The sequence below is a fragment of the Rattus norvegicus genome, chromosome 2 (genome assembly GCF_021556685.1).
Source record: "Rattus norvegicus strain SHRSP/BbbUtx chromosome 2, alternate assembly SHRSP_T2T, whole genome shotgun sequence".
NCBI classification, from domain to species: Eukaryota; Metazoa; Chordata; class Mammalia; order Rodentia; family Muridae; genus Rattus; species Rattus norvegicus.
The window spans coordinates 190,527,582-190,548,510 of NC_141535.1; the positions used below are offsets into that span (position 1 = coordinate 190,527,582).

Below are 20,929 nucleotides of genomic sequence, written 5' to 3' on the forward strand. Positions count from 1 at the left end.
TAGGGAATCAGGAGGTGAGTCTGTGGCAAGTCTCACAGAGCTGGGATGGCAGATGACGGTGACAGGGGTGGGCACACGGGATGTAGGAAGAAATCTGGCACTGGTTTATTCTGCCCCTGAGACTCTAGCCTTCAGGCTGAAGGAACTGTCTTCATGGGAGGAGGCTGCTCCATTTAGAGCAGTCTGCCACCAAAGGGCGGCACAGTGCCCTCTGCACAGTGCTGCGTTGGCCAAGTGTGAGCTTCTGTCAGCTCCAGTGCTTCTAAATGACCTCTCGGGGGAGGGCACTGCTTGCTCCGGATCCTGTGGTGCCCATTTCTTACCATCTGCCTCTCACCCATGTTTGGATGCAAACCGGTGACACTCAAAACCATTACAGTTTGGCATTGTGAATCAATCCAAGTAAGTGCCCCAGACTCAAAGTACAAGGCCTGCAGAACAGAGCCAAAAATGTAATGAACTCACTTCGTCTTGAGCAGTCGTTTAGAAATTGCTTCCTTTTGCCCATGGCCAGGCACACAAGGAAGAGCTTTTCTTTTAGTCATTTCCTCAGAAATACTGACAAGAGAGAGAGAGAGAGAGAGAGAGAGAGAGAGAGAGAGAGAGAGAGAGAGAGAGAGGTTTTTTCAGTCTTTCTCTACCTCCATTCAGAACTTGGGCCATATGAGGTCATTTGAGAGATCTGGCTCCTGCCAAGAACTAAAAGTGGGGTTTGGATCTCTGCAGCAAGTGCATCCCCAGAGTGGGTGGCCCCTGACAGCTTCCTGTTTTAACCTAATTGAAGGAGTGCTTGTTCATTCTCTCAAGTGTTAGCTCAGTGCCTCGTGCCAGACCTTGTTGAGTATGCTGTGGAAAATAAACAAATGGCCTCTCCAGAAACTTCAGTGTGGGAGGAGTGCGTGTCTCCTTTAAGAATCCATTTCTCAGTAAATTCTTATCTAAATAAAAGCTGAGATATGGTGATGAGTATTATGCTGCCACAACTAATCCAACCTCCCAGAAAGCCTTATGGTCTGGCCTATCACTGCATCAAGACAAATTTTCAGAACACAACATTTAGGTAATACGTTTGCTTGGCATGCACAAAAGCCTGGGTCTGAACCCTCATGTTGTAGACGTATGCTGTAATAAGGCAGGCATGTAATCCTAGCCCTGAGGAGGTAGATGCAGAAAGATCGGAAGTTCAAGATTATCCTCGGCTATATAGCATGTGTTAAAACAGCCCGGGAGCTATGAAACCTTAACTCAAGTAAATACATACATACATACATACATACATACATACATACATACATATGTGCATTCACACACACACACACACACACACACACACACACACACACACACACACACACACTGTACTTACGATCTTAAGGTAAGGTAAAAAAGGCTCAGCCCTATAGCACTCACCCTATTGAGTCATTGTTAAGAGGCAATTGGCGGGTGTGGGGAAGCAAGGTCCAGGATATATCTGCTCGACCTCGACTCAGCTATGTAATCCACGGCTCTTTCATGTCCTTCTAAAACTAACCCCATCTGGTGTGGCCAAACAGGGGAGGTGACGAAGTGAAGAGCAGTGATAAGCAGATTTGGGGAGTCTACCAACATTCAAAGTCGGCAGCCAGCAGGAATCCAACTGTGAGCGCCTCTCTTGGGTGCCCCCTAGTGGTGATGTGTATGGCACAGGTAGCTCCAGGGTGTATGTCTGAGAGGAGGTAAGTCACAGAACCACTAAGTCTCAGATGCCTACCAGGAAGGATAAGAATGTCATGGAAGGGGCTGGGGATTTAGCTCAGTGGTAGAGCACTTGCCTAGGAAGCGCAAGGCCCTGGGTTCGGTCCCCAGCTCCGAAAAAAAAGAATCGAAAGAAAGAATGTCATGGAAGACTGTGGAGGGCTGCCTTCACAGCCAGGTGCTGCTGTGTGGATTTCATCCCTCCGCCCCCACTGCCGCTTCCCCTCATACATGCTCCCGAGACTACCAAACTTGAACCTCAACCAGAACAAACAACTAAAACTCATTTGTCTATGCTTCCTGCCACCTCTTATGGTTCTTCTCTCTTGCCCTTTACCGCTCTTGAGAAAGTACCTTGCACCTAACTCCTCACTCCTCAGCCACCTCAGGCTGACTTTCAGATTGCTTAGATCCAGGGGAGATGTTTCTCTCTCTCTCTCTCTCTCTCTCTCTCTCTCTCTCTCTCTCTCTCTCTCTCTCTCTCTCTCTCTGTGTGTGTGTGTGTGTGTGTGTGTGTGTGTGTGTGTGTGTGTGTGTTATATGCAGGTGTCCTCCTCTACCACCCTCTGTCTTTTGAGTCAGGGTCTCTCCTGTAGCTCATGTTACTTTTTGCCTAGGCTGGCAGCCAGCAAACCCCAGAGAGCCTTCTAAGGTTGTTACCTATAGTTCTGGTGTCACTCATGCATGAACATGTCACTCATGGTTGAACAGCTGTGTTTTTGATCCCTGAGGCATCTTTTTGGCCCTCCCATTCTTACCTTAAGCAGCCTATCGTAGTCCTCAGTCTCTTGCCTGCTGATACCCTGCTCTGATTCTCCACTGCCGATGCCTGGTACTTTACCTTGGGTGTCCTCCCCTGAGGATCACTAATGGTCATACATTGGTAGCTCCTAGTGTACAAGTCACGTGCGGTTCACACTTGGAATTCCCACTACCCCACAGATAAATGCCTCTTGGAAACTCTTTTTGAGTTGAGTCCCAGCTCAACTTGCACAAATCGGACGGATCTCCCCCTCTAAGCCTCGGTTCGGTTGCTTGGTAAACGGCCTCATGATCCACCTAAGCCCAATACCGATTTGCTTCTTCTGCTCACTCACTGCCCACAGACGTCCATCAAGCTATCCAACCTCTGAACACCTACTGCTTACTCAACCTCCTCACCAGCACTGCCCGAGCTCAGGCCTTCATCTTGCCTCATCTTCACAGTTTCACGTAGCTCGCCCTGCTCTGTCTGCCCTCCCTCCACTTCAGCTTCACTGCTGCACCCAATGGGAACCTTCAAAACGTGACTCTGAGGGTGTCACTGCTGCACCTGATATTACTCAGTAGCACCCCATACCTGCCATGGTAAAGCACCTCTACCTCACTTTAGACACTAGGCACATCTTAGCTCTGTGCTAGCCCCACACTCGTGCTCCCATCGCTTAGCCTTGTACTCTGCACACCGAGTTTCAGCCCTTCTCAGCCACCGAGGTTCCCTCGCTCTGGCATGAAGTTTTAGATCTTTTTGCCATCTTGTGTACCTGTTCCTAAAATAGTTCTCCTTCTTCTCACACGTCCATGTTCCCAGATGGCATCAGTCCCTGACCCTTCACTCTAGTTCAGTTGCTCCCTTAGCATCCTGGGACTGCTTCTCTGATGATGCTTATCACAGCGGGTTCGACTCTCCCCATTCTGTGGGAACGACCTCTGCCATCCATATGCACTTTTGTGTGCTCGAATCTCATATGATTACTTACTGAGCAAATTAAAACAGTCTGCCACATAGATGGGCATAAGCCTATTACATATGTATGTGTGATGATTAGAGTCCTCAGTTTGACAGAATTCCTAGGAAACGGGCAAATCTGTGAAGGATTATCTTGATGATGTTAACTGAGGTGTGAAGGCTTGCCCACTGTGGGTGGCATCATTCCTTAGATTCTAAAAAAGGAGAAAGTGAGCCAGGCATAAGCTGGGTTCTTCCGAAGTGCAGACACAATGGAACTCACCTCCCTGAGTTCCTGACACCTTGACTTTCTTACCACTTTGACCTGTATCTTTTTTTTCCTTTTGGTTTTTTCAGACAGGGTTTCTCTGAAACCCTGGTAGCCCTGGTTGTCCTAGTACTTGCTCTGTAGACAAGGCTCGCCTCCAAATTGGAGAACTGCCTGCCTCTGCGTCCCAAATGCTGGGATCAAAGGTGTGCGCCACCCAGCTGAACTGTATATTTGAACTAGGAACCAGAATTGACCTTTTCTCTCCTTATATTGCATTTGTCAAAGTGTTTTATGTCAGCAACATGAAAAGAAATTATGATAGTGTATGTATATGTATGTGACAAGTTTGGTTGAAGGCATAAAGACAAAGGGATTTACATTTATCTAAAACTTATAATACGCTAGTGTCCGTACTAGGTTCTTCAAAACATATTTGAATTATGATCCTCTTTTTATGAGAAAGCCAAACAACATACAAGAAAGCACAGTTTGATGATACAGCTAATACGTGGTAGGACTGTAATCTGAGTTTAGGCTTTCGGATTCCAATCCCTAAGGACTTTTTATTACTCCAGACTGTTTTCCTAACCACCAGCCAGGAGCAGCAAGGTGGAGCAGACCAGTGTCTGAGTCACAGGATTGCCTTGGGAACACATGATGTTGTTGCAATGAAAACCCTGCTGGTCGTGGCACAGGTTTGTAAGCATTTTCAGAGGAGACAAAAGTGACTCCATTTTTAATGCCTCCCTTCAGAGTTCCTCCTTTACACCCGCTCTACATGCTCCCACATAGATAGGCTGTGCATCATCTCACCTGTCTCATAGGGGAGGCGCTTGCTGTCACAGAGTCTGCCCTTCTTATGGTTGCTATTTTATTTATTCTACTGCAAAAACTGCCGACTCTCTGGGGCCCATGAATTCCAGAGGAAAACATTTGTGGAGTGCAGCCAGATGTGTGGAATATCCTATAATTGTTGGAATGAAAAGCTGATAAGAAAAATTCTGCTTGGACCCATGGGAAAAAAATTACTGAAGAATGGACCTGAGCGAAAGATGACGGAGCCCTTAAGATTAGACAGGGGAAGAGAATGGCAGAGCCCTAAGGAACATTCAGATGGACCCTAAGTGGATGTGGTGAGGTTCTCTGCCTGTGAGAAATTGCCGTATGTACCCTTGTCCTTCCAGGAACTGCCTCTAAAGCCAGCTGGTCTCCTGGGACCGCCAATTTGATGATAAGTCCCATTTATCTTCCCTGTGGTAGATCCCAAGACTTTGCCTTAGTTTCTCCAGTCTTCCTTTTCTAACCTAAGTTCAGCCTGTAGTTTGCCTTTCACCTACTTGGGCCTCACTGGAATGGAAAGAAGTGTAAGATAATTAGCTGGCAGGTCCTATGGCCGGCCACAATTTATTGGTCTTGCTGGAAGAGACGGCTCTTATTAACACAAGCCTAATAGAGGCCCATCACATGTCTGATACGACACTAGGCTGACAGTGGCCGAGGACGACTTCCCTGCACAAAGAACTGTCACTCTTTGGTCAAAGGCCTTTGCTGGAACCCAGAAGGCAACTCTCTATGACATCGTCCTTTCTTTCATGTCTTCTAGGACACAATGACACAATGGAAAGAAGATACCAAATGACCATTGCTATCATGTGGGTCTTAAATGACCACCCCGTGCCCTAAAAAGTCCACATGTGAAGGGCTTGCTCTTCTGTTTGGTTCTATTTGGAGGTGATGATGCCTAGCGGGAGACAGTTCAAGTAGGAGATCTTCCTGTTATTAAAGGTACATCGCTGAAGGGGATGGTGAGACACCAGTCCTTCCTCTTCCTCTCTTCCTAGACACAGGGTGAGTGGTTTGCTCAGCCACAGATTCCAGCCATGGTATGCTGCTGTAGACTCAGTCACAGGGCAATGATCGTAGACCAGAGTCTCTAAAGCTTTGAGCCGGAGCAGTCATTCTACCTCTGTAAGTTGGTTATGTTTGACCAGTAACATTATCAAAGCCTGGACAGTTTGGTGAGGAGGCAGGCAGAGAGAGGGGAGCGTATTTGGGTGTAACTGACTCTGGTTCAGTTGGGTCAAATTGCAGACCTATCATCACAAGTGTCATCTTCTGCCTTGTTTTCTTTTCCACTACAAAAACAGCATCTGGAGGTTAGAGCCTCAGCCAAGAGGTAAGGATGCTGGCTGCACATGCTATTTGGGTATCAGAGGCATACATGATGCTGATGGCTCTTTGCTTGGGCAGGGAAGGGCAGAACAGACGTGCCTATTAGTCAGGTGTCTGCGCCCAAACCTCATGCAGACCTTGCTGGTTGAAAGCAGTTATTATGGAGAAAGGCACTATAGTTATCTTCTTTGAGGAATTTGAAATGTGATCATTAGCCAGAAGAAAGAAGGAAACAAGGCTAGCAAGAATCACGGAGGGGGACAGGACATGCCATGACCCTTGAGCCAGTGGCTGAGTGACCCCCAAGTTACCTGAGCGCAGCACCCGGAGTACCATTCGTTGTGATTCATCTGAGGCTTGGTTGATCCACTTGCCTGGGTGGCCATATTGCTGCCACTCAGCCACCCTGCACCAATATATCCCAGCATCCTCCATTTCCACCCGATGCAGCTTCAGGACAAAATCTGTGGAAGAGGATCGGTAGCAGTCCAGGAGCTTCCTGCTCCCCTCTTGGCCATACTGCAGCAAGCCGTCATACTGCAGGTGCACCAGCATTTGACTCCCGTCCACAGCGGTTCCTTTGCTCCAGTACCAAGTCACAGAGTACAGGGAGGATGTGCTACCAGGGCCGTCCAGGCTGCAGCTGAAGCCCGCCTCTCCATACTCTGTAGCATTTCCCTTCCAGCTTACTTTGGAGACATGGACCTGACTTCCTAGAAGGCAAAGTGGTGGACAGTTAGAGAAGAGCAAGACTTTTGGCCCGGTCACCTTTGAGCCCTCTCATTTCCACTGGGAGATCTCATCTGGGATTCTCCAGACAAGAGAACCTTCATCGTGAATGCTTTTTTTTGATGCTTCTCCTTTCGGCCACACTTGCCAGAACATTCTCTGCTGCAAACCAAGCTAACCACTTCCCTCCTTTAGCCTCTTGATAGAGCCTCCTGCTGAAATAGACAGGACTTCAGCTGGGCTCACAGCTTTGGCCCAACTTTGAACTTCCTCTTTGACTTGGCCCAGGAGCTGTTCCTTTCCCAACTTTGAGTGTCCCACCGAGCCTAGTGGTACAGCTGCACCAGGCCTTATGAAATCACCTTCCCCCACCGCACCCAGACACCATCTTCTTGCTTAGACACACCGAGAGACAGAACATTGATGTAAGTGTCAGAATACCACCCAAGGGATCTGTCTCAGTTATTAATAAGTATGCCTTAAACAGCTCTGGCGTTCCTCCTTCCCCCTCCTCCACTAGCCAGCAGGCGAGGACCTGGAATAAAATCCCCAGGATTTATAACAAAGAGCAACAGAAAGTCAAGGTGAGACATTATAGCATGTAATACATTTACCACTCCACCACCAATTCATTTATTGATCTGTTTTGTTGGTTTTCAACATTTCCCCCCTGATTTTAGACTATGTTTAGTATTAGAATTAGTATTTACTTGTACTTCTTGGGGAATCGTGTAGAATCTAAATTCACATAAACTTATCTGTGTCCTTGCCTCCAGTTACGCCCTCTTTGGTTGCAAATTGGTTTCTAAGTCATCACAATACTCCACTAAGGTCCAATTCCAAGCTCAAGAGATCCTTCCAGTCATGGTTTTGTTTTCTCATGGGCCTTTGTCACTAAGGTTTATTTTCTTCTTGAAATTCTTTCTTCTTTTGACCTGAGGAAAAAGCTCCTGCCATAGTGATGCCCACAGTATCTCCTGGCAGCCTATTCCATAGTTCGTTTCCTAACTCAGGTATACAGCTGCAGCCCGCAGTCACATGGCGATCACACAGCGCTTGATACACTCAGTATTTCAAGAGACTTTGGTCCACTTCAAGCATTCTCTCATTGAGGAATGCGACTGTGTTGGGTTAATCAGTTTGTCATTACTGCGACAAAAATACCTTGCAAGACAACTTAAGGAAGCAGAGTTATTGTGTGGCCGGTGGTTCCGGGCGCCATGCTCCAATAACTCCTATGTTCTGCATGTCTACAAAACCAGCACCACCTGGATAGCTTGCCTTCTGATTAGGAGCCCTTGGGCCATGGCTTTAGTGGCCTCTTTTGCCTATGCAGCTGCGCCCAGTAAAATGGATCCTACAGAACCAACTTTCTATGGAGCTCAGTGTGAGCAAGGGACTCTGGTCATGTTGCTTTTACCTCAAGGGAAAGTCATTAAAAAAAATCACAGTAGCTCAGGGTAGTCTGGAACTCACTCTGTAAGTCAGGATGTCTTTGGAGTTGTCCTATGCTGCCTCAGTGTTTCTAGTTGAATGCCACCACAACTGTCTTTCAAGCAAAATTTTCCTCAATGAATTTACTCTTTTACATCCTTGAGTCTGTGGTGGGTAAGTCTGGCCAATTCCTGAGATGCCTCCAAAGAGCCTTTTCTTTTGTGCTGGTGTGGAGTGTGTAGCTCTAATCTCTAACAGCCAACTTCCTTGACTCCCCACTCCTCAACTTTCCATGAGCCTCTTTTTTGGGCAGATGCCAAAGTTTTTATATCTCTCTGCTCTGTTTCATTGCTAGTCATTGTAAATCTGGCTAAAAAGAAGGCGCAGTAACCATGCCATAGTTTGAGTTGCCTTGGAATTTTATTTTTTCCTTTTGAGTTTAACCTCACCCAAATCTCAGGGAATAAACAAAATATTTGCCAGAACTCAACATGAATGACCGTTAGATCACTTCCCAGTAAAGTCCCCATTTCCATGTAAAATTTCATGAGTAAGGTCTCTTTCTGTCCATACTCCTACCAGCAGTTTATTTCCACAGGATTTCCCATTAAGCTCTGCTTAAAACATTCTAGAACTGTTCTGGCTTGCTTCTCCAACCTCTTACAAACTCCTCCCTCAAACCAGTTCCAAATGCTTAAGAACCACTTCATCAGGCTGGGTCACACCCTTGACCCCCGCCTCTCTGGGATCAACTTTCTATATTTGTTTTTGTTGTTGTTGTTATTGTTGCTGCTGCTGCTGTAACAAATACTTAAAGAGTTAAGAGGAAGAAATGCTTATCCTGTTGATAGTTTCAGAGATTTTAGTCCAAAGTCATCTAGGCTTTGGGCCAGAGATGAGGCAGATGTATAGTATAGGAGCATGTGGCAAAGCTGCTCTGAGGATGGCAAGGAAGAGGAGGAAGGGCACAGCTACACCCATGGATTTTCTCCTCCTTCTTCACTTTTATTCTATCTGGCACCTCTACCTCCAACCCCAGGCTATTTGATGAGGCCACACACATTCAGGCAGGTCTCCCTTTAGCTAATCCTCTGTGGAAATGTTCTTATAATAACACACCCAAAGTGGACTCTACTAGCTTCCTAGGTGCCCCCCAATCCAAATGACTTAACAGTGCAGACTGAGAATTTCTCGATACACTAAAAGATCTAATCCTGAAGTCACATTACTACCTTAGAAACACTGGCTTGAGTCAAAAGATGTTGCTTCCTTAAAAACGTGCACGCACACACAGTCAAGTGTTTGGCTAGGGCAACTGGAAGGCAGGGATTTCAGTCACACAGATCCAGAATGTAGGAAGACAGAGTAATCACGAGGGTCAGAAAAGATAATAAATGCAATGGGGGTGGGGTCTCTGGGGCATCCAAGTAGAAGTGAACAGTAGAGTCTAAAAGCACAAGGCTCAGAATATCTAAATCCAAAGATTTGGGGTGATTATCTTGTAGACAATAGGTAAAGCCAGGGCAGGGCTTTAGAAGTTCTGAGAAAAGTAGTGACTAAGAAGAAGAGCCCAGGATCACTCTCTGAGGAGCACTCAAACTTCATAGAGAATGGGAGGGACCTGAAGAGAAAGGGCAGAGGAAGAGATCGCTCCCTAAGCCGGTTTTACTTATGTTTCTCTTGCAGCTTGTGAGCTCACCATGGGCTAGAGCCCTGTCTCACTTACCTTTGTGTCCTGTCTCCAGCATATGGGAATGCCCAGTTATAATCTTAGTGGCTTTTTAAAAATGTCATCTCAAAAATAGTACTTTAAGCACCACATAAGATGGAGTTATTTACACTGTTGGATCACACTGTTGGATCTTGTCCAGTTCCTTAGCTGTGATACCCATTTGACTTTAATCAACATTTAGAGGTGACCCAGCCAGGACTGAGAGACCCAGTCCAGCCTGTCTGCATTCTGCAGCACTCGGGGACTAGCTGGAATTGCTGGAAGTTCCATTACACTCTTAAGGATCTGCAGAGATGGAGAAGACTCCCCCAGTAAGCCATTCCAACAGTTAACTACTCTGATTAGCCTTATGTTTAGGCAGCCAAATGTTGAAAAGCAATTTCTCCACATATCCCCACAGAGTTGTACAGTTTCTGTTCACAGTGGGAGGAATATGCTTCGTATTACTCTTCCTCTGCCAAATTACAGTAGGGCCCACTGGAGTGACACAGCTTCTTACTATAGAGATCTGGAGGTCCATGTCCCTGGGCAGCTGCATGGACCAGGCTGCCAAGCTGATAGGCAAACCAGGCAAAGGGATCTTCCTCCCGTGTGAGCATGAAACTTCATACTGATTCACCTCAAGCAACCTCCCCTCCTCTGCTAGGCTACCAGGTCCTGTAATCATTGTAGCCCTGTTATTTCTGTGGTCCAGATCATAGTCACACCCTAAAGGCCACTGAAGAAAGTCCTATCGAAAGATGTATGACGATACTCTTCCAAGGCTTACCTGTGGGCCTGAGTTTCAATTCTGTGAGTCCTGAAGTCTTCCTTTCAAGCTTTTGCCAAGTGCCATTTGTAGACAAGAGCCATTCCTCTACAGCACAGTGGTAGCAGCCCTGGTCACTGTCCTCCATGCTCAGAATGTTCAGCAGAAATAAGTCTTGGGAAACTTTCTCGGAATAAAATTTTTGCTTGCTCCGAGGGGTTTGAAATTCATCCCCATATTTTACAACATTGGTTTGGTCCATTTCTAGGATTTTCAAGTGGGATGCATTTGTAGAAATGGGAGAGAAGTACCAAATGATGGATAACGGAAGGTTTCCAGCAGATCGGGACAAGATGGCACATTCTATTTGAGTGCTGGAGCTGATGGTTAGCTCTTGGACCTGACTGCTCGAGTTCACTCTCAGTTTGCTCTCTGAAGGAAAATAATGAAAAGAGTTACTTTCCTAGAAACACCCACACATACACACGACATCACACGTGCGCGCGCGCACACACACACACACACACACACACACACACACACACACACACACACACCTTAGAATTTTAAGCTAGCTTGTTAACCAGGGCAAATAGCCACCATAGCAGCAGTGGTTCCTAATGCGGTGACCCTAATAATACAGTTCCTCATTGTGTGGTGACCTTGCAGCCACAATTTTATTTTTTATTTTATTTTATTTTTTTGGTTCTTTTTTTCGGAGCTGGGGACCAAACCCAGGGCCTTGGCTTCCTAGGCAAGCGCTCTACCACTGAGCTACATCCCCAACCCCCACAATTTTATAATCCATAAGACTATTTTGTTGCTATTTCATGTCTGTAACTTTGCTACTGTTCATCACAATGCAAATATCTGATATGCACAATATCTCTTGGCCCCCAAGTCGAGAACCACTCAAGCATCGTGTGGGTGAATTCCCTCTCAGAGGCTGCCTAACTGTTCACTCAACTTTGGTGTGACTCATAATCTGAGGAAGCTGTCCTTCCCTTCACTGAGCTCTGTCCATTTTACAGGCAGCATGTGGCTAAGAGGAGCTGTGAATGGGACCCAACTCGGAACTGTAAATGTACACTAAGAAATTGTGTTTTGCTCTTGGGGTTTCAGTTGTGCATGAACCTTGTAGATGACAGTTTTTGTTACAATGTCAAAAGACCTGACATGCCTGTGAGAAGTCTGTGTGATTGCAAGTTGATGTTTCTCTCTTCATAATATCCATCTGCGGGTCCTCCTTTTGCCCTTACTGTGTGGGGATGGGGCAGTCATAGGAAAAAGTCCAGCTTTTCCCCCAACATGATAATCCTGTTGTATTTTAGCAGAGGGATTTCTTCCATAGCATATTTGCATGATTTGAGAGAAAATGACATTATGAGCGTTCTGGCTCTGTGTGTTTACTATCTGAACCACTTCTGGATCCCCAATTTGTCAAAGTCTAGTTAGAGCTGCCTAGCAAAGTGAGTAATCAAGAAGTTATTCACAAGCTATTACAAGTCTGTCTTTCTGCAGCCACTCCATTTGAGACTATCATATGCACGGGGGTTCTGCTATCTTTTAACTCTAGTGGCTTTTCCTTTGTCCTAAGGTGAACAATATTTGTCACGAATCTCTCTGCCATTTCTTGTTGGTCACCCTACTTTTCTAGATGATGCCAGTAGGTCCCTGAATTTTCCCCCTCAACAAACATTTGTTAATCACACACACACACACACACACACACACACACACATATATATATATATGTAATCATATACCAGACATTCTAGGCATTTTGTGAATAGCCCCTGTTAGTGAATCACAGTTTAGAGGAAGTTATACAATAGGAACAAAGACTTCCTGTAATTGGTCACCAATACAGGACAGAGATGTGCACTAATGAAACAAATATCAGGATCACCCAGCAGATTTCTCTAAGCCCAGGACAGGAGTGAAGGGAGACTTCCTGGAGGAGGCAACTCTGAATGAGTCCTGAAGATCAATAGCAGCCATTCTGATGAATAGATAGCAAAGGGATTCCACATAAAGGGAAATGGGGATTATAGATGCAGGCAGCTGAGTGTGCTTGGAAGTCAGATCTAGGATGGAAAGTAGAAGGCGCTGAAGAGACAAATGCAGAGGATTATAAAAGATCTTTCACGCCTGCCATGGGGGTTTGGACATGTGGAGGACGCAGTTTCTAATTTGTGGTGCTGGGACATGGGGGAGGACCCCGCACCATGAACAATATGGAAAGGGCATCTTTGGACAAATGATAACGACCCATGCTATGTCCCTGAACACAGGCATGCCTTGGAAGCCGTTAGATGTGAATCCCAAGGCCAGAAGACAAACCAATCTGGATAACAAACATGGAAGTTGTAATAGGTGGCTTATATCCACTGGAAGAAGTTTGGTTTTTCGGTTTTTTTGTTTTTGTTTTCCCGTAGAAAAGCACAGAGAGTCAGAGGACACACCTAAGCTTAAATCCAAATGAATAGTTGTTTTGTAAAAAAGAAACTGGGCTCAATGGGATGAAGACTTGACTACCATGGAGGAGAATCAGAAGCTCAAGGTCATTCTTGGCCACCTAACAAGTCTGATGCTAGCCTGAGTTTAGAAAGAAAAGAAAGAAAAGAAAAGCCAAGCATTGTATGCCTGTAACTGGAGCACTTAGTAGGTTGGGGCAGGAGGACTGAGAATTTCAGGCTGGCCTCCTCTACAGAATGAGATATGGTAGAAAAACAAAACGAAACAAAAGAATTAATATAGCGACTCAATGGCGGAGGAGAATTCTGTACAAGAGAATGAGAAGCGTCCTTGGCGTTAGGAAGGAAACCTTATGCCACAGGGCAGAGAGCAAGGAAAAGGATGGCTTGTGGAAGCAATCTCAGCATCATGAGAGGGACGAGTAAACTAAGGCGCGAATTCACAGCGAGATCTCGACCATTAGCAAAGCACTGCTAAGCAGCAGGGCACGTGGTGGCTGCCACGCCTGAGCATGGGCTCTGGGTGCACAATAGACCCCAGTCCAAGTGCACATCAGAGATTTATATTGAGGCGGTGACCGAAGTAGGGATAGATTAAATAACTCATCCAAACCCAGAGCTCATCTCATCTGAGCAATCTCAAAACCCCTCATGGCAAGTCAGGAGAGAGGAAGCACAAGGCGCAGCCGAACTTCAGCTAGGCAGGCTTTGACTCTTAGCCTCTGTGTTCTATTCTCAAGTTAGGACTGAATTGGACTGGAACCACAAACTCTCTCTTACAGGTTAATATGTTAAAAGAGGTAGCTAAGCGTATTTGTGGTGGTTCGAATGGTTATGGTCCCTGTAAACAAATGGGCTTGAATACTTGGCCATAGGGAGGCGTGGCCTTGTTGGGGTGGGCGTGGCCTTGGAGGGGGTGTGTCGCTGAGGGGGCGGGCTTGGAGGTTTCCTATTTCTCGAGCTATTCACAGTGTGACACACAGTCTCTTTCTGCTGCCTGTGGATCCTGAGGTAGAAGTGCCAGCTCCTTCTCCAGCACGACATCTGCCTGGATGCTGTCATGTTTCTTGCCATGATGACAATGGGCTGGGCCTCTGAAACTAGATGACAACCCCAAACTAAATGTTGTCCTTTAGAAGAGTTGCCATGGTCACGTTGTCTCTTCACAGCAATGAAACCCTAACGAAGACAGCACTCTAATAGAATGTATATCATCCTTACCACTTCCAAATATGAAAAAGATGCTGGAGCATCAGCAGTGACTGGGCTCAAATACTGTTTCCCGTGGATGGGGGAGCTTCTTGAGGTTTGACTGTGCCACACAGTGTCATGTAGCTGCTGAAAATGGGAACTCATGGCAGGCGTGGGGAGGTCAAAGAGCAGTGGCTATTAGCTGCCAAGAAAGATTTCACTGTTTTAGCAGCCGATGTGGGCATTCCACGTACACTACCTTCATGGTAATGCCATTACGTCATGCTCACTTTACCACAGCAAACGTGGAAACTTTATGTCTATTTCTAGAGTGTACACAAAGTGGGAGGAGTTCTGTTGTTATGTGAGACAGAGGCTCACTAGTTTAACCTAGGCCGACCGCAAATTCTCAATCCTCCTGAATACTGGGACTGTAGGCATGCACCATCACACCCAGCCAAAAGAGATTCTTTTCTTTTTAAAGAGGGATCAATGTCAAGTATCACTTACCTGGAAAGGTGACTGTAATCATTAATAGGTTAGAGGTGGCAGACACCCTGGCCGGGCCACTTGTGCACACGGAATTTCTGTCATAAACCTCCACTTCGCACCGATACACCCCTGTCTCCTCCATGGCAGCATCGTGGATTTGGAGTTGAGAACGAAAGAAAGACTGTGACACCTTCGTCTTCCTGTGGAGCTGGGGGAGGGTGTCCCCCCATTCAACTCGGCCATCATGGGTGACTCGAATAAGCTGATGGAAGGCTCCAGAGCCAGCTGGCTGGAACTGCCACATCACGGAGAATGGCAGCTTGAGATCCGAGTAGTTGGCCCTCACTATACAAGACAGGTCGAAGGTATGGGCTAACATCACTTGTGGCTGCCGGCTCATCAGATTAACTCGCAAACTTGATTCTGTGGGGGGTGGGAGGGATTGAGACACACTTCCTGTTTACCAAGTCCAAGCACAGGAACTTCCAAGTCTTCTCAATGCCACCCTTCACACAGGACCACACATTTGTGTCCCTGGACTGTCATGAATTGAGGGTAGAGGTTGGTCCACAGTACAGTCTGTCCCGAATTTCAACCTCAGCTCTCCCAAGTCTCCCCACTCCCCTATGACTGTTCTCAGCAGCCACAACAAGCAGTCAGTGTTTCTCCACTGTGCCACTTAGACAGCTGCACTGAGCAGGGACACCACGCGCAGCCAGGGTCTGGCCTCCTTCCTCTCCCCACCCCCACTGGGCTCAGCGCCACCCACTTGCCCATGCTGGAGAAGACTCCGTGATACCTGGGCTGCTGCTGGAAGGGAGCAGGCTTGGCTCCACTCATCTGTAAGTCAACTCCGAGTCATAGGGGTTTGTTTTCAACTTTGAACAATTTACAAGTTGCACTCTAGAGTGATCTTTATAAAGATGAATAAACTCAAGAGGTTGCTTTCAGGCCTGATTTGCGTGTTCTGCTCTGCGTGTCTTAAGGTACATATACCACTGGCCCTCACAGTACGTATGCCACTGGCACTCAGGGGACATATACCACTGGCACTCACAGTACATGTGCCACTGGCACTCAGGATACGTGCACCTCTGGCAGAAGTTCTGGATGACGTCACTCCAACTGCAGCATAGAATAACGTGACTGGCACACATTCAGAAAAGGACTTTTCCCAGGGACTTACTCAGAGATTTTACTGTGACTGAAATCTTCTGGGTTGACTGCAAATCTTTGGCCTGGTTCTGGGGTCTCTCTGACACTCTGCATTCATAAGTACCGCTGTCTGTGACCGTGGCAGAAGCAATCTCCAGCCGAAAGGTGGCCCAGTCCACTTTCTCCAACCTCCTGTTACCATGGTACCCAGGGCCGGGAGAAGAGACTCCTGGCTGCACAATACCATCTTGCCCCATGCCAGCCACAAACACGGGTGTGGTCTGGTCCTGTGGGGTGAGCCACCAACTGACAGACAGAGCAGCTGCATCTCCAGCTGCCTTGCAGAGAAGGGTGACTGTCTCTCCTTCCCACACGGCACGCTGCTCTGCAGACACGGTCACACTTCTTGCTGCAGATTACAGGTTATGGGAGAAAAGTGCTTCGAGTAAATAAAAACGTTTCTAAAATATGATGATGAAATTGAACTATAAAGTACTTTATTTGTTTGATCAGAGTTGGTTGATTCTCCTGTACCATGCTCAGAGCAAAGATCTTCTAAACACATCATGGATGGATGGATGGATGGATGGATGGATGGATGGATGGATGGATGGAAAGATAAATGGACAGCAGGATGGGTAGATAGTATGCAAGGGTGTGTGTGTGTGTGTGTGTGTGTGTGTGTGTGTGTAAATAAAATAAAACTTCCCTAAGGTAATTAGTACATAGTGGAAACAAGGAAGCAGACAGGGAAGCCTATCACACACATGATTCATAATATATACTTTTTTCCTTATGTTTTTGTTCAGCTGGCCCATATTGAAGAAGATCTAGTTGGGCAAATATCTGATAACATTTTGTTTGATTCATTAGGGAGAGTAAATGAACCTGAAAGTAATGAAGCCTTGATAATTTAAATTTTAGGGTGTTTGTTTTTTTAGAGTAAAGGCTGTCAGTCTTTCCAATATCCTCTCTTTCAGAAAGCTTGCAATGTGCCTGCCAGTCCTAATTACCTTAGTGTAGGCTTTGAACAGGGAAAGAAAATTATTAATTAGATCTCTGTTTGCAAGGCCACCATAAAAACCATTAATCTGGGGAAATTTTGTATTTATATATGCATATATTATAGATACAGTGCATCTCTACCTTCTGTCACTGTCAAGCGACAGTCTTCTCATGCTTAAATGTCATAATAGAACTATGTGCTAAACAGCTATAAATGCAAGGCCGGGTCCCGGATAGGAAATTCAAGATGTAGAGAAATGAAAACATTCATTCAACAAACGCTTACTGTACGAGGTCCTGTTCTGGCTGCCCTGTGGGCCATGTAGATACATCAGGAGCTCCTGTGTCCTGGGCATCCCAGCACTAAGTGTAAGAATAACACCCACCATGACCTGAGGCAGAATTAACTCTGGGCAGCACACTTGACCTCTCCCAGCCTTTGTCTTTCTTTCCAAGAAAAATGAGGGTAATAATAGTAACTACAGTTCTGCTTTGTGGAGAGGGCTGAACAAAGGCCACACCGAGGGCGGAGGCCTTGGGCAACAGAGAGGACTGAAGGGGGCTGGCTCTCGTGCTTAATGGGAAGGAGGCACTGGCAGCAGCAGAGGTAGTTCAAAGCAAAAGAGAAAAGTAAAACAGACTGGCATTAGACACCTAAAGGGGATCTAAACGCATCTGCAAATTGCTCTTCCCCACAGCAGAGAGGGATCCCAACCTCCGCTTCAGGCGCGCACACACCAGCTACAAAGGCAGAAAGAAGGCTAATCTTCATAAACGGGTTGAGCAAATTATCAAGCTTCTGCCTGCATTTTGGGTGAGAGTCAGTGATTGTGGTATATGTTTTTTGTTTGTTTGTTTGTTTGTTTTTTATATAAAACTGACTCATGACCGGAGTTTAAAAATTAGAGGGGAAATAACGAGTCACAGTCTCACCTCTTTAACACAATCATTATGTTTAGTTTCAAGAGACATCACGTCAAAAATACCTTGTGGTCATTAGCCTCATGGTAAGAAGTACAGCAAGGCGCAGTGGCCGTGGGTGCTCCCTTCTGCTTAAAATATTCATGGAGTGATAAAATCTGCTTGGATTTCAAATGGCAGTTGGACTTTCAAAATGATGTTGGACAAGGCCCCCAATAAATATGCTAATACGTTTTCCAATTGCTAGATGTTAGGCCCAGTTTGGACTCCAGCCTATGAGAAAATAATTCTCTTTAGCCTTGAAAAAATTTACCCTCTCTGCAGGACCAGAGCCTGGCACCATGCAGCACCCTTTGGAGCTCCTGGAAACAAATTCTCACACACCAGGTTTAAAGAAGTTTGTAGCTATTTCCCCATGGGAGTTCAAAGATTTAGAGAGCTCTGTGCAAACATGTAAACCCGCCCACATTGTTTTTCCTGAATCCTAGAAACTTAGACCAAATGTTTAGTGTGGAAACTAACACCAACACACTTCCTGGCCTGCCACTTGTCCTGAGCTCTGCTATCTTCCTCCCTAGCCAATGGGGAGAGGGAAGCAGAACTCAGAAGTGGCATTTATCTATCTTTGGAGATACCCCTAATGAGCAAGCGTAGCAAGAATAGCTGTCGTTTTAGCTCAGTTTATTTTTAATTAAAATTTCTCCCCCCTCTTTTTTTTTTTTTTTTTTTTTTTGCTTTTGGGCAAATTTTCTTTCTAGAGTTTGACTTTAGCACTCAGCCCAGAGGATTCTAATATTAGTTGTGGGTGCATCTGTTTTTATGCTACACACAGAGCACTGAGGATTCAAACATATTTAAAGCCACTCAACCTCCACAAAGTAATGATGAACCTCCTGGGGCTGCATTGTGTTGCAAGAACATGATATGTGAGGCTGGGTAGTGTATAAAGGGGTTCATGGACTTAAGGATCCAAATGTTGTGATACTGGCATGGTGGGACCCTCTAACTACAGCGGGACATTGTGAGGAAGAGAGGGAAGAGGGAGGGACAAGCATACGGGGTGTGGCCTCATTTACACAGTCCTGTCTCCCAAGGTGGCATTAATACACTCAGGAGGGTGGAGCTCCCGTCATCTAATTTCATCCTCATCACCACACTGAGGACCAAACTCGGAGCCTTTGAAGGACAATTATACGCAAGCCGCAGCAGTGGCTCGCACTGTTAGGGATGCTCAGAACCGGCTGAGCAGACAGCGCACCGCGTCCCAGCAAGTGCAGAGAATAGAGTCTGTCTGCTTTCATTTGTTTCTTCATTCCTCACTATGAGTCAGAATTATGACCCACTGCAAGTTAACATAACAAGATTAGCAGAAGGCAATTGAAAAATGGCTGCCCAGCCTCAACTCAAGGTCAGCTCACTTGGCTGTGTGTTCCCCAGGAAAAGGGATTCTACACTTCTCCAGCTCTCCCCCCAACCCCCATACACACGTGCATTCATACACAGGGCACACAAGCACTCAGCATGTTCGTGCACTTCTAAGCATATGCTTACGTACATACAAGTGTGCAAACACACAGAAGCCTCCATTGAATGGAAAACAGCATGTGAAAGTTACAACTCCAAAAACGAGTAAACAGACTCGAACAACGTAAGATGGCAAGACCGGGACATGGAGGCCACCCACTTGTCATTTCATAGACAAGAGAATTGAAATGGAAAGAAAAGAGGAGGGAGGCCCAGGCCCCAGGGCTCAGGAGTTGCACTCTGAACGTCTTAGCTAGTCTGGGTGCGCTTCCGTCCTTCACGGTTTACTTCCCCTTCAGTAGGGTCTGACAGGCTCCAGACTCTAAAGGAAGTCCCACCCCTCCCCCATGTGTTCCTATAATGCCTCTGGGGGGGTTGCGTCTGAAGACAGCACCATCTGTGGATGCCCCTATGTCGTGTTGTCACGTACCTGCCGGCTCCCTCAGCTGCACTGGGTGGCCTACTGACTGCTTTCTCTGAAGTACCTGCCAGGAGGCTGTCTGAGTCCTCACCACCTCTGCCACTTCACAAGTGTAGGCGCCTACGTCCTCCGGACCCACGGAGAAGATCTTGAGAGAGAAAGTCTGGGCACTTAACTTTGAAACCTGCAGCTGTCCTTGGCTTGCTCTGTCTCTGTAGTCTCTCTTCAGATCCAGGATCCCGCGAGCATCAATCTGGGCAATTTCCTTCCCATCGAGGAACCAAGTACCCTGAAGCTGTGGGTCACCTCCTCTGCCGACAGCCAGGCAGACCAGTTCCAAGGGTTTCCCTTCATCAGGGGAGCTGCTGGCCGTGATGCTCACTTCAAAATCTCTTGCTGGGCAACAAAAGCAAGGCAGATGTTGAGAAAGCCTGCCGTGCTTGCCCCTTTCAGCACAAGAGATGGAATCTGTGGTAAGAGTCCCATGGTTGCACTGCAGGTCACCTTTCAGTTCTGTGGTACCAGAGTTCCCTGCTCCAAAATAGCCCCGCAGTAAAAGAAAATTACAAAGCCCCTGACTAGTCTAAGTCACCCAGGAAGGACAGTGTCCATGGTTCTCTGAAAGCAGTCCCAGTAAGAAAAACATTCTACATACACAGATGTGTCAAGATCTACTCAGGCCTGCCTCCAAAATGAAAAAGTGAACTATCCCATGCTGTGTTGAATTGCTGGAAATTAGGACTTCTGGTTTTCTCTTTTATTTTTGTCCTGGGGATTGAACCTGGGCCTCACTGTGTGCTGGGTATTTGCTGCTTCTTCTGAACCCCCAACCGTTATTTCTTACCTTGTTCATTTGTCTGATAAACAGCCATAGAATTTCCTAACCTCTGAGCACATGTGATGGGGCCTTCTAGGACCCACTGAGCACAATTTAGACACTTGAAGACCACAGGATGTGGTGGAGCTGAGAATCATAGACAGTCAGTGATCAACCACTGGAATATTACTTTCCACAGTGGATACTCACAGTCTTAGCTGGCCTTCTTATTAAACCAATGCACATAAAAAGACCAAAAATGACCAGGCCTTTCTGTCTACTTTTGACAAAAATGTCAATGGCTCATGCAAGGTGACACCATTTCAATATAGAGACGGCGCCTGGTGGAAGGGCATCCTGCCACCAACAGGGGCCAGGCATCATATTAGAAACTGGAG

General features: G+C 46.4%; 1 protein-coding gene across 6 annotated transcripts in view; it reads right to left on the bottom strand.

The window, feature by feature from the left end:
- Cd101 (CD101 molecule) overlaps positions 1-20,929 on the bottom strand; it is a 60,467-nt gene that overhangs the window by 27,772 nt on the left and 11,766 nt on the right. For 3 of the 6 annotated variants that reach the window (XR_015663598.1, XR_015663596.1, XR_015663597.1), the window contains exons 4-9: positions 19,724-20,110; positions 15,875-16,252; positions 14,707-15,111; positions 10,550-10,960; positions 6,197-6,598; positions 4,527-4,677 (exon numbers count right to left, since the gene is read on the bottom strand). Coding sequence is in view for 2 of the 6 variants with exons in the window: in XM_087624480.1 (XP_087480606.1) it covers positions 6,197-6,598; positions 10,550-10,960; positions 14,707-15,111; positions 15,875-16,252; positions 19,724-20,110 (1,983 nt within the window). In the remaining 4 variants the exon portion in view is untranslated. The remainder of the gene's footprint in view (positions 1-4,526; positions 4,678-6,196; positions 6,599-10,549; positions 10,961-14,706; positions 15,112-15,874; positions 16,253-19,723; positions 20,111-20,929) is intronic. The other 3 variants (XR_015663595.1, XM_087624480.1, NM_001271217.1) reach the window with 1 other exon arrangement.